Source organism: Mycteria americana, chromosome 15 (assembly GCF_035582795.1).
Source record: "Mycteria americana isolate JAX WOST 10 ecotype Jacksonville Zoo and Gardens chromosome 15, USCA_MyAme_1.0, whole genome shotgun sequence".
Lineage (NCBI taxonomy): Eukaryota > Metazoa > Chordata > Aves > Ciconiiformes > Ciconiidae > Mycteria > Mycteria americana.
In genome coordinates, this window is record NC_134379.1 from 8,750,092 (window position 1) to 8,764,163 (window position 14,072).

At 39.2% G+C, this 14,072-nt stretch overlaps 1 protein-coding gene across 8 annotated transcripts in view; it reads left to right on the forward strand.

Annotated features, from left to right (window-relative positions):
• The window catches only part of MYL10 (myosin light chain 10), a 168,636-nt gene that overhangs the window by 56,287 nt on the left and 98,277 nt on the right, over positions 1–14,072 (forward strand). For all 8 annotated transcript variants that reach the window (XM_075517869.1, XM_075517870.1, XM_075517874.1 and 5 more), the window contains 4 exons: positions 3,806–3,892; positions 6,610–6,685; positions 8,167–8,271; positions 11,797–11,875. In XM_075517869.1, coding sequence (XP_075373984.1) covers positions 3,806–3,892; positions 6,610–6,685; positions 8,167–8,271; positions 11,797–11,875 — 347 coding nt within the window. The remainder of the gene's footprint in view (positions 1–3,805; positions 3,893–6,609; positions 6,686–8,166; positions 8,272–11,796; positions 11,876–14,072) is intronic.

Consider the following 14,072-nt stretch of genomic DNA (forward strand, 5'->3'; position numbering starts at 1 on the left):
CCCCCTCCACAACATATAAAAAATAATTCCCTATTCTTATATCCAGAGAGCCAAAGGCAGCGCACACTCATTGTTTCTGCCTGCCTGTGTCACTGCACTATACTTGTTCTCTCTGGCTCCCTGACACTGCTGGAGAGAAGAAATATAAAGAACGTCAGTGAGGGAAACTCGGCTCAAAGCAAATGCCTGGTTCAACAGAGTTTTCTGGGGACCAGGTTTTGGTATGGCTCCATTTTTTCATTTAAAGCTTCTAAAACAAACCAAAACCAACTGGGGAAAAAAAAAAAGACCCTTTAAAATCCAGGCTAATTGAGAGAGTGCTAACACTAGTAAGACAAATGAGTGATACGCGACAAGCCTGTGGTTTCTCTTCTGAAGTGAAGTGTTGTTTTCTTCACAATGGGATGATTAATACACTCAGGCAAGAATATTAATAGGCTTGTTCAGTTGTTGCAACATTCTTCCCACTGCTGTGCTATTGAGGCCTCGGAATCCGAGCCCAGGGGACCCTCAGCTCTTCAGTTTCTCATCTGGCACGTTTTGTATGTCAGTCTCAAAGCACATGTTGCAAAGATAGAGCAGCTATCTTTGCAAAGTGCAGCTCGGCACACTTTGCATTTTACAAATGGGGAAATCAAGGCAGACAGAAGTGATGTGTCAGTCACCCACTTGCTCCTCTGTAGGTCACCTACTAAATCCTTAACAGTTTAGAAACCATATGTTTGCTCAGTTCTGTGTTGCTCTTTTTACTATGCCATTCTTTCAGAGAGATACTCCAGAGTCAGAATTCTATTCATTAAAAAATTCTGGAGTGTTTGGAGTTGTCAGACAGCAGCACAGACCTATTTCTATTCTCCTAGAACTGCCTTTTAATTTGGCTTACCCACTAGAAAGACAGTGACAATGTACTGTATTGTGTTCCTGCTCCACCTACTTATCTCTCAGCCTTCCTCTTCATAGCACCTGCCTACCCACCAGTCATGCAAAATCAAGGTGCAGTTTCTTTCTGTGATTATGAATTTCCTAGCCCTTCAGAGCAGATAAATTACGTTCCCAATACTGCGTACGCAAAAAACAAGAGACTGATAATCCAAGATGCTCTATATGTTTGATACCAAAAGACTTAGCTTGAAACTGGTGATGGAAAGCCATTCCCATCCAACAGCTGTTCATTGGCCCCTGTGAAATGTATTGGTGGTCTCAGCCCCATTCCACAAGTGAGCAGATCATAAATAGGATCCACACCCAGAGCTTCAGCAGAAAAACTAAAGATAGATTGAGCAACATGGGCACTGATCTCCTTTATCATCCCTGGAGATGACTAACCAGAGAGTAACACTGAACAAATACCATGCTAGGATGAATTTCTCCTAGTACAGTGGATGTTCTCTGGATAACTAGTCTTCAATCTTTTTTGCCTTGAATAGGACTTCACTAACGTAAAGAAACTTTTGAGTGTTTTTTGTGTTGCTGGTCTGTTTCTAATAGACACTGAGCCACAGCTTTTGGGTTTATCTGATCCTTTCTTATAGCTACAATCCTTCCTTAAAGCCTTACAGCACAGAGAACCCATTAACCTGAGGAATAATGGAGGTATTGCCAGTGTTTGGCATTTAAAGTTAATAAAACGTGGAGCTGGAGCCCACTGTCCTTCATTATGGTGCTAGTTTAAAAAGATGCAGATTGTTTGCTAGCATGGGGAACATTTATCATGCTGAATATGGATGCTGTATTTGGTCACAGCAGAGCAGAGCATGAGAATGGTAAAGCATGTTTTGTCTTCATAAAGACCAGCTACACGAGCACAGGAGAACCAGTTCTACTACCCCATCTGAAAATGCTGAGGCCGGCCTTGTGCCCTGTGGTCAGTTCCCCCAGACAGCTTGCAATACATTCCGCTGGGTAACATCTGCTTTCTTTTTACCTTGGGGAACAAATACATGTAAATACGTAGGATTGTTCTTAATATTTCCATTCGATCTGGAAGCGTTGAAAACCTCCACCAGGCACCTCACGTTACATGGAAGATTGCCCATTACTGCCCAAAATAACACTTATTTCATGTGTAGGAGGAGAAGGGAATCTATTTATTCCAAAATCAATATTTCTACATTCATTAAACATTCCACTTATTCACTTTTTTTTTCCATGCCTGTGGTGGCATTCTATCCTTATTTTTACCCTCACTACAAATACATTTTTCTTTCAATTTCCATTCCTATTTCCAGATTTTAGTGCTTTGCATTAGCTGATTGGAGCTTGACAGGTCTGGAGTGTGGGTATGTGCGTGAGTGTCTACCATAGCCCTAATTTTCAACCTGGGATCTAAAACAGGGTGGCTGAGTGTGGAAATCTGCCTCGCAAATTAAATTGATCAGACAATGTATACTTCAAACAGAGTCAAGTGGGAATATTTCCTTGAGCTGCTCTGCTCCTCAGGATATTTGAAATCAGTATTGAATTTGGACTTTCACAGGCTTTTTTATTTTGATGAAAGGAGACAGTAGAAGTTGCCTTCTGCTTCATGCAGAATAGCCCAAACTAAGTAAGACTAATTTTCCATGACATGAGAACCAGGTGGGACTATGGTGATGAAGTTTAAAAGTAAAAATGATAAAGAAAAAAATAATCTGTCTGGAAGGGAACTCAAAAGGCGATGTAGCTCATTATCCTGCCCCAGGTAAGGATAATGCTGTGGTTAAAACATTTCTGTAATCCTTAGGAATCACAGATTTTATTCTTTACTGCAGAACAAGAACTGTATTGTCTTAGGCAAGCTGGTTGGGCCCTTATTCAAAGATATATAATGAAGTCTAGTTCTGACTGATTTTTAGTGAGCGTTAGATTCTTAGATATCATTGTAGCTCTTTCCCCAATCTTTTTCTGTCTCAGTCTTCAGACTACAGAATAGTGATAAAAGCAGACCCGCCCTTTTATTTAAGATGACTATCTTGAATATTAAAATTATATGGGCTAGTAAGGCAATGTAGTGCAGTGTCATAGGCTGGTGCAAGAATATAGACTGTCCTCCAAGTGTAGAAGGTGTTCCTACATAGGAAGAATCTGTTCATAGGAAGAAGTGTTGGTTCAGACAGAGCAGACTTCTAAACATTTCTACATGAGTGGGAAATGATATAATTTCCCTTTATAGTTCCTGAACTGAGTCTTCATGCAGGGCATCATTTTGAGTCTGGCTGCCTGCCCCTGCATGGGAACTGGGAAGAAGGAATACCTGTAGCCACTTACTTACCTGAATTGCTTGTACTTCTTGAGAACAGCAGGTTGGGAATTTTAGCTTACATGTCCAAGTGAGACTGTAAGCTTACATCACTCCTCCTGTAGTACAGAGCTCTGAAAAGCCGGTGCAGAAGGAGGAGTAGTCTCCTGCGTCAAATGGTCTGGCATAGGTGACTCTACCCAAGGAACAGGCAGTTCCTTGGAGAAACAAGCAGTGGACCAGCTGTGATATTGAGTCACACTTTGGGTCCCTCACCTTTTTTAAGGCAGCACAGTCACAAGCTGTCCTTGTTTCTCTGAGCTGTCAGGTTCCAGGCAAGAGCAAGGGAATGGCAAAAAGCCTCAGTGAGAGATTCATCTGTTACTGAAGCAGCATTTTTTATCCCATTTTTATATATATATTTTTATATATATATAGGATTGAATTAAAAGCCTTGTCATAACAAAACACAATCCTCTTGTATTACTTGACTGTATATATTTTACCTTCTGTTAAAGATGGAATTTGTTTTCATGGGTGCTTAACAGACAAAGTAATATATATTTGATCTTCTTATTTGTATTACAGGCTCCAAAAAAGGCAAAGAAGAAGGTAGAAGGTGGTTCCAATGTATTCTCTATGTTTGAACAAACCCAGATCCAGGAGTTCAAAGAGGTTGGCCACTATTTTGCTATTCTCTATAGTCTCCTGTCATTGCTAATGAATAACATAGGTTTTGTTTGTAATCCTTATTCAATTCTCCATCTGCTTTAATAGAACACACAGTTGTTTTCTGAATCATCTCTGTGGTTTTGGCTGGTATATCATTTTCCTTGTGTGTTTGTTTGTTCTTTCCTTCATTCTTTCTTTCATTCTTTCTTTCCTTCTTTCTGTTCCTCCCTCACTCTCCTGTTTCAAGCTCTAGATTTATTTGAAAAGCCTCCAAGCACCCGCCCCAATATAAAGGAAAATTATAATCTCATCCACTTTAGCCCTGATTCAGGAAAACACCTGAGCACATGTTTAAAGTTAAGTTTAAGTGATATTTTAAATAAGAATAGTCTTACATGCTCAAGTATTATCCTAAATAGAGAAAATATTCTTCCGTGCCCTTCTAATACTGCCCACAAACTAGAAACAAAGAAGCCCTCAGCCGACTTTCTCCATAAATGCCAATAAAACAAAACAACATGTTGAGATTAACTAAGTAAGCATCTTTCAGCTCCCAGAGAATTTGGTATTATCATGCATTGTAGATTCTTTGACCAGTTACCTGTGGGGAGGTAAATCTAATGGGCTGGCATAAAAGCTGAAGCATATTAAAGACAGATAATTTTTTGATGAGTTTATGCTCTTTTTCTGAGTGGACATTCTAGAATGTCTGTGAGGCCATGACATTTTGCACTGGTTTGTCATTTTAAATTATTCATTTTTTCCCCCATTTTTTACTAACTTGCATCTCCAAATGTGATAAATAGCTACTGTTTCATTTTGTGCATGTGGCTTTCAACTTTACTTTTCATGAGGATTCCCACCAGTAAAGCTCAGTGGTGAATGAGACGTAAAACTCATGCAAAGGATTGTGAATGTGGCCCAGGTAAATGAATTGAAACCACTAACCTTTTCCCCACAGTTAACGGGAACACGTTTAACACTCTTCTCCCAACTCTTCTCTGTATCCTATGAACCTCCAGCTTTATTTTCTCTGAGGACTACTGTTTGAAGACGTACCAACAAAAAGAAGAACTGGACAGAATGCTATATTTGATCTACTCTAAATAAGATAATACCAGGAGCATTTCTGGGAGGATGGTGGCAGAATAATGGCAAAAGCATGAGGCAGTGGAGTGGTCCAGTGAAAACCAAGACCATGTTGTGTTTAAAGACTGCATACTTGGGACAAGTATTTCTGAAAAGCTGGTTTTGATCAGAACATTTTTATCTAGAGATTTCAACCAGCTCACCAGAAAATGTTTCAGCATTGCTGTTATTATGTTATTTTAAGTTCACACATTACAATACATACCTAACGCTCTTCCTGTCTTCTGTGAGCTTGCTGGGCTCTGCTTTGCTCTTTATATTTTCTTCTGTTTTGCTTCCAAATTGTGGGGATCACCATTTAAAGCAAGCCCCTCCAAAAGGAGAGAAAGCAACTCTAAAGAGTTGGGCTTAGTTTTTTATTAGGTGATGGTTTGGCAGGTAAATGAAGGGTTACGAACATGTGTGCTGCAAGTAATCACATGGGCAAACTGGAATGCGAGCAGTGGGGCTTTGTAAGAAACTGGAGGTAAAACTACATGAAGATATGTTGATATAATATGATCATGGAAAGAAGTGCACCCTGTAGAGCAGTAGACTTTAAAACTCTGCAAGTTACTGTAGCTGCAATGGAGTAGCTGTATTCTCAGGAGAACGTTGTCTTTCATAATAATACTGAAGTAAGAATAATTCCTATTCATTGTAAAGATACACTCTCATATTGATGTGCATGTCAGACAGATAACCAGCTTCAGAGACGTGCCTGGTTCTACTAATATTTCCCATAGTATGACGAGGGGAAATTCAGGTCATTAAAATCTTTCAGAATCAATGAAACATTAAAAGTGTGATGGCAGCGAATAGACAGACATGCAAATAGGTAAATAAATAGACAGGCAGTTAGCTGGCTTGGTAAATAATGGGTAGAGTACATAAATTCTGTGTTGGCTGAAAATAGAAAAATAACTGGTTTTTTTCTAACAAAAGTTAAATTTTGCTTGACAAGAAATATTTAAGGTCAACACATCAAGGTCAGTCAGAGCACAGAGTACAGTCTGAAGGGTACAGTTTATTGGAAAGGGAAACAAACTTTGAATAAATAATACTTTTGAAACCTACATTTGTCTGTACTTCTGAAAATTCAGCTGTCTCTGTATGAAGGATCATTCTGAGGCCCAGAAGAAATTGACTTTAGCTTGATCTACAGTAATTAAATGTTTTACAGAATATGATAGCTGCACCAAGGAACGGGGTATGGGAAAGGTACAAAACACACAGAGTAACAACTGACTAAATCCTCCCTAACTAAAGCCTCCCTAATTCAAACTTTTATGGGTTAAGGCCTGAATGGCTGGAGCTGCCAGCATTGGCTTCAGCCCAGCTACACACTGCACTGAGCATTAATTTAGTAAGAAGAAGTTTGGGTGGGTTTAATTAAGCCCCTTGCCAAGATACAGTAATGTGTTGAAAGTGAGGAAAGTGCAGTGATGTGGCATGATGTGGATGAATCAAAGGAAGTTAAATATTCTTCTTTACAGCATGAATATAATACCCCCCTGGACTGGTGTGTGTGATTGAAGCACTGTCCAGTGCAACATGGTAATGGCTATAAATTTTCCTTATTCTTCCAACAGGCTTTTACCATCATGGATCAGAACAGGGACGGCTTTATTGACAAAGCAGACTTGAGAGACACATTTGCTGCACTAGGTAAACTGGTAGTAATAATTAAATACTTAAAAGAAATGCAGTTTAAATTTCAAGCACATAAGAAAAGTTTGTATTAGAATTACCGTGGGGGAAGTAACGCAATACACAGGAGGCAAAAGGAAACCTGTTCAGTTTGATCTTCCTCCTTTATGGTAGTTGCTATCTTTCTACATAGCTCCAGCTGGAAAGTCTCCTGAGCAGCCTCTTTCAGAAGCGAAATGAAGGTCTCTCTGGGACTCACTGCCGGGTGCAACAGAGCTGTGCAGCTGGCAACTCTCCAAAGGCACTGATCCCTCCTCTGCAACTATTTCATAAAAAGCCCACCCAAGCAGGGGTCCATGCCAGGCATTTCTGATTTGCCTCTGAATCCAGGCTTCACAGGCTGTACCTTTTTCATCTAGGAGCCATGCAATATCTACCAATTAACGTTGTTGTCATGGACTAGCTGCCCCTCTGCCCACACAAAAGTAGGAAGACTTCATGTGAGGTTCTGCGCTGTTGTGCATTTATGTGGAGTGGAATGTGCATGTCATGAGATTAGGTATTGTCCATTCCACGCGCATCACAATCCTGATAATATCAAGCAGATTAAACAAAATCTTCCCAAGGAAAGGAAAAATCAAAATGTTCATGATCCCAAACCTGGAGTTGTATCCTTGTTGCAACATCTGAGGCTTGAACAGTGATATAGGCATTTGGGCTTTTGCCATCTGGATCTTATTAAAAAGAGTTTGATAAGAATCTTTAGTGCTCCCTGGGGTGGAATCAGACGCCAGCAGAGTCAGTGCAAAGAGCAGAAGCTCCTGAACTCTTTATTGTGACAATGAGGTTTGCAAACTTTGGCCTGTAGCTACTGTTACCTGAAATATTTATTTCTTAAGGCCAAGTTCTGGTATCTTTCCTGTTCAGTGAGGCCCTTCAATATCTATAAAGTACAGTCACAACAAATTACCACTCAATTTGAGTAGGGTTGCCAGGAGTTAAATTCTCATCAATAGGACTGCACAAGGATGGGGAAGGGATAGGATTGCACAAGGATGGGGAAGAGATACGACTACTCAACTCGTCCGTCTGCCCTCTACTCAGAAAGGCATCTCAATATACAGGAGGGCAAAGACTGAGACCTTGGATTCACTTCAGTCACTTTGAACTCTGCTATATTAATATCAGTGGGGCCCATATTTCACCTGGGGTAAAAAAACAAAAAAGAAAAAGAAAAACAATTTATTTGGAAGTGCCCCTTCTTTTGTCCACTGCTGGCCACGTCCATATTATTTATCCTTCTTACTCCTTCAGTCACCCTTTGATCTTAGAGCCAGCTTTGCCAATTTGTTTTACACTAGGGTATTCTGGAGTTGTGTTCTACCATGTTATTAGCAAAGTTGCACAGAGCCCTGAGCTCCCCAGTGGGAGGAGATGAATGGGAATCATTTTTTGAAACACAATTTGTGATTTATTATGAAAAATTATCTCTGCTGCAGGTCGTCTGAATGTCAAGAATGAAGAGCTTGAAGACATGGTGAAGGAGGCGCCAGGTCCTATTAACTTCACTGTCTTCCTTACTATGTTTGGGGAAAAGCTGAAAGGTAAGTACCTCTGGGGGGTTGGAGAGGTATCTGTCAAAGATCCTCAGCACTGAAATATCTCAGCACCTTGCAAATTATAATAATGTATCCACAGAACAATGCTTAAAGGCAAGGAGTGATCTCCATTTTTGCAGACAGAGCTGAAGTATGAAAAGGCTAAGGGACGGTCCAGAGGACAATTCAAAGGTGTGATTTCAGCTTACATAAGCTAACATGAAAGTGGTAAGTTGAGGTCCAGAAAGTAATGAAATCACGGCAGCCTGGAGCACAGTGCAGCTGAGTTATTCACTGTCAGTTCCTGTTGCTCATGCTGTAGTGGTATCACTCCCAGTGTTAGCTGGTTTAAAAGTATTTTCAGCATTTCTACAAGAAAAACTTTCTGCGCTCCTTTGGGTCATTATGCAAACATGACCTCTGTATCATCCTTGCAGTTAGAGGGCATGAAGGAGCAACATGGCCTTCCCTCATTTTCTCTATTAGTTGTAACCCAGTGGCCCAGCCTTGGTTTCACTTGAGGTCAATAGTGATTTTGCCATTGGATGAAGATTTCGCTGAATAACTCTTAATGGAGTGGATAAATTGAAATAGTTTAATCTCAGCGGATTTACAATGACAATGGAGAGGGATTCTGCCCATTGCCACAGGATATACCGGGATCACTGTAAGGAGTTCAGAAAATGTGGGTATGAAATTTGTTGTGGGAGCTAGTAATTTAGTCTTATCTCTTATATTGTTAATGGCTAGAAACTGCAAGAGAGGGAGTGTGTGGCCAAGAGAAACCTCTAGTCATCTTCCTATATGCATTAGAGATAGGTGAAAGCCTTGACCTTCAAAGCAAGGTTGGCCTTAGCCAAGCACATTCCAGAAGTTTGTTAAAATAACTAATGAACAGAAAAATGGAAAAGTCTGATCCCATCTTCTTGAAAACATTTATTATATTTCTTCTGGACTCTGGCTTTATATTGCTGAGCACAATTTCAGTGAAGGGCTTTCTATGCTTGGAATAGAAAATAGAGAGGTTTGAAAGACAGAATTAATGTAGCTAGTCCTCAAAGAAATACACTATTGCTAAGGAACACAGCATGTCGGGGAAGCATAAGAGGTGATGCAGAAGGTTGTAGACTGACACTGAGGCGGGGATTTTATTACCTAGACATTGATCTGTCTTGATCACAGTGGTACCTCCACCTTTACATTCCAGATGTCATCTTGCAGAGTAGGTAGTGCCCTTCTCCATAATCTTCTTTCTGGGATATGTGACTATTCCTTGTGGGGTGCCCTGCTATCCATTCCTGTCTATTTCTGATGCTTATGATCACACGGAGCATGGAAATGAGCTCTTCTTCCTTTCCCCTCCTCCCTCTTGTCTCACGATTGCTGAAGCTGGCAAAGAGTCTGGCCCTGCCAATTGTGTGGCCTAAAACCAGAGCCAGCACAGGAAGGTGAATGGTAAAGTGTACCCCTCTTGTCTGCAGGTTTCCTGTTGGCTGCTAGCAGAGGAGGAGGGTTTTTTTAATTTCCATTTGGTGAAGGGAAAATCACAGCTGTGCTTGTCATGCCCTTCTGGTTGGGTTTGTCATGCAAAGGAAGCAGAGCCAGAAGACTGCACATTCCCAATCAAAACTAATTGGGATGAAGAGCCTTTGTAGTGCAATTAGAAAGGGAGAAAGGGCTAGAGGAAGTGGATATGGCAATTTTGCAACACTCTTTATTAGCTAAGTACCACTCAGAGAATTTGGTGAAAGGTGCTTTCTAAGTAAAATTTGTTGTGCTATAATTGATTTCTGTCATAAAGGGGAAGCTGGGATTTTCGGGACGAGCTTTAGCTTTGTATATTGAGATTATGATGCCAGATGAACAGCTAACAAAACTCGGTTTATGTTAATGCCAACCACATGGAGCTGTTTCTACAGGGAGTCAGAATAATACAATTTGTACAGAAAACAGAGATGCCGCACATCAAAGAAACCACTTTATTTACCAGCTAATCAATAAAGAATGCCTGCTGCATTGCTTCTCTTCAAAGCCAAAGTCCAAGGATATGACAGAGTAGAAAATGTAAAACACAGTAAGGAAAAAAAATCCCCCACACAGTGGTGACTACTTAAAATGCAGACCTTTTCTGGGAGCTGGAAGACGTTTCTCTTCATAGGACAATCAAAACACTCATTAAATACCAATGCTCTTTGTATTGATCATATATTCATTGCAGTTTGAATACATTGCCTACAGCTTGGCAAAAAAATATACATGGCCAGTGTGTGACAAGAAGGTGGCCATATAGCCTTAGGTTTATTCACTATTATATCCACTAAGATACTACTGTTGAGCTTTGTGAACCCTTTTAAACAAAGAAAACTAAGAAGGCATCAGGTGTGTATGTAGTCATTAGAGCAAGGAACCTTGACTGGGTTCTATTCTGGTTCTATCTCTGCCAAACTTTGAAACAAACTTTGAAACTGCAATTCTTCGTGTTATTACTATTTTTTAATCACGCTTTCAACATTTCAGCATCCCAAGTAGCTTCATTTGTCCATGGCTCAGTCTACCTGCTTGTAAATTTGGTCTCCTACAGTTATAAATAATGATTTGTATTATATATACTACTGTAATATTTTGAAATACTGGTGAATAGTCAGAAACAGAGTATATAGCGTATCCTTTGGTGTGGGTTGAAACTGACCGTAAGTGACTATACTCAGAATCTGCAGTATTACAGAATAGTCAGAAACCCCAGCCAAGATTAAGGCACCGTGAAAGCTAGTCCCTGACCCAAATTTTTTCCAGTCTAAATAGATGGGACAGATAAAGGATGGAAGAAAAAGATGACTATTACTATCATTTTACTGCTGGGAACAGAGGAGCAGGGAAATTAAAGTCATACCAAAAGTCTGCGGCCCAGCTAAGAGCAGATGCAAAATCTTGGAGCCATAGTCTAGTGCTTTAAACCATCCTGTTTCTATAAGTAACACTTAATGAAGAGATACTTAAGTGGAAGCACACTGCAGAACATAAGTGCAGATCACCATTTTACATTGATCATCCTGTTTCCATTGCATTCCATTGGCATTCTGATTTTATGATGAGCTCCATTTCCTTTAGTGAGGGAAATAACCTCTTCTCTATATAGTGAAGAACAAGTAACATCAAAAAGTGTTTTTACAAGGAATGTACAGTACAAAATTAAAGGAAGCCAGTGAGGGAAACTGTTTGTTATATTTTCATTTCTGAAAGCCACTAATCCTCTGGGTACTGATATTGGAGACCAGTTTCTGGAAGTTTTCTCTCCTGCAGACATAGAATAGATATGAGTTATTATTTTTAAGCTTCTGAGCATTGAACTATTCACCTCTATTGTTTATCTGACATGACAAATGCTGCCGACTTAAGGAACCTTTGTCTTCAAACCTACAACTGCAGAATTCTCCATTTTGCACTGTTTTCAGATGAACGCAATTACTTAGCAAGTATTCAGCAGCTATAGAAATACATCCAGGCTTCTAAATTATATTTCATTAATTTTAGGCACGGACCCAGAAGAAACCATTCTGAATGCTTTTAAGATTTTCGACCCAGAAGGAAAAGGCCACATAAAGGCAGACTAGTAAGTTTATTTCAAATTCTTTTAAAATAATAATAATAATAATAATAATAATAATAATAATAGCACAAGTTTAAAGAACTGCTTAAAAGCTGTATTTTTCACAGTATTTTAAGAGACAGAGGAACTGTCAGGCAGAGAAACGTTTAGCTTTGTAAACCAGAGTTAAAAGACTGGACTATTGTATGAATGTATTTGTATACCAAAAAGAGATGTTATTGTCTTCAGACATTGCAAGAGGCAACGGAAATATAATCACATGTAGACCATTAGATAGCCTTTTTTGAAGGTCTGGGTATAAATCAACACATGACTCTTTGTAGATTAACTCCATATGTAAAATTAAAATGAATGTCTGGTGCCTAACTCTCAGAGTGCTTGACTAAAATGGGAAAGCTAGTCCTCTTTTAAAAAAAGTGATCAATTTAATTAACTCCGGGACATGGTTTTAGTGAGGATATTTTCCTTGTTATGTGTTTACCGTTAGAGCCTTCTGCTTCTAGACAATAATTTGCTGTAAAATTCCACTAGATATGGTGGGAACCAAACCAAATAATACTATTAATAATATGGCAATTAGTGTCAATATGGCTATTTTTTAAATAAGGAGGCAGGACCTAATTTGTATTCATAACCTGTTATACCAACAAAGCAAGGTAAAAGGACTTTAAGTGCTAATTGCACAAATGTAAATCCTCATTGCACTGCCAGAATGGTGTAAGCAGGCCTTCAGGTAAATGAGATAAATGATATCAAATCAGGGTAGCGGGTGAGGAGGTCTGACCTATGGCTCCAGTGAAATGCTTTATGTGCCTAGATTTATGCATGTGCTTAAATTCCTGGGTGAATTTGGGGTCTATACTTTTACTGCAGCATCCATTTCAGGTAGATTTTATAAAGCATAATATGTACAGGAAATTTATTAGGAAACCATGAGTTACAAAATCATATTTGTATCAATTAATTCTGCTAACGTTGTGATACAGTAAATGAAAACTAAACCTCTTCCCAGAACCTCTAAGGTGGAGTTTTCCATGACATTATCTGCAATTATCAATGTCTCATGAAAGTTAGTTGAAAATACAAAATTCACATACAATATTTCTTTCCATTACCAATATGCTTTTCTATGACAGTACCCCAGTGGGTATGAGAGTCCTATTATGGTACGCAATATGCAAAATAAAAGCAAAGAGACAGTCTTTTCACTAAAGAACTTCCAAATTAATTAACACACAGCAAGTAGATGTAGCAAACAATCAGAAGGAACAGAGGGTTAACAATCGTCCTGATTGGTTTGGGGTTAACATTATCCAAACAGCTTGGGAACAAGTTAGAGAAACACATCAGAAGTGACTCAAACAATCAGAATAAAATGTAGCCTGTTGCCAAATAGGCCAGATCACACGGTAGTGAAATCACAACCATGAAATACAACCTTCTGATAATACAAAACCCATGAAATGTTATATTTCCCACCACTATCTGTAACAATATACTGCATACAAAATCTGCAGCTTGCCACCCTGTGTCCAGTTCTACATTCCTTGGATGCTGGAAGCCAGTTGGAGTTTGGGGCAAATTAGGAATGCAGGATCACACTCCAAAATGAAGATGAGAGAGAAATACTTTTATTTTCCCTTGATGGAAAAGGTCAACCTTGTCCCCACCCCCACTGCACTGCTAACATTAGACAATTGTTTTAGTTCATCACCACAACAGAGCATAATGTTTACTTATTAGACCCGAGGGTAATGTTGATCATTACAGAACAAACCATTAAATCAATTCCGTGAATGTCTTTGAGGTTTAACTTCTATTCATATGCTTCCAAAATTTAGACATTTGAAGGTTTTGAAATAATTTTTATGTTGGCTCATACAGCCATTTCAATATGACAGTTAACGTTAATAAATAATATTTCTCCATATTAAAAAATCCTGGAATGTTTCTCTCCAAAACCAGCCATGTTGACCTTTTAATCAGAACTTCTTTTTATGTTCATGGAGTTAACATCCTTCTGGGGATTTTTATGTCTCTTCCCTCTGCGTGTTTTCACCTCTAGTCTGGAAATGACTCACTTAGTCCATCTGATGGTAGCTGGGATGGAGTCTTCTAACCTTTCCAGAAGTTCCAGGAGTTTATAACTTTCAAATTCAATGACAGACTTTGTTTGTCTGCATCATTATACCACACATAA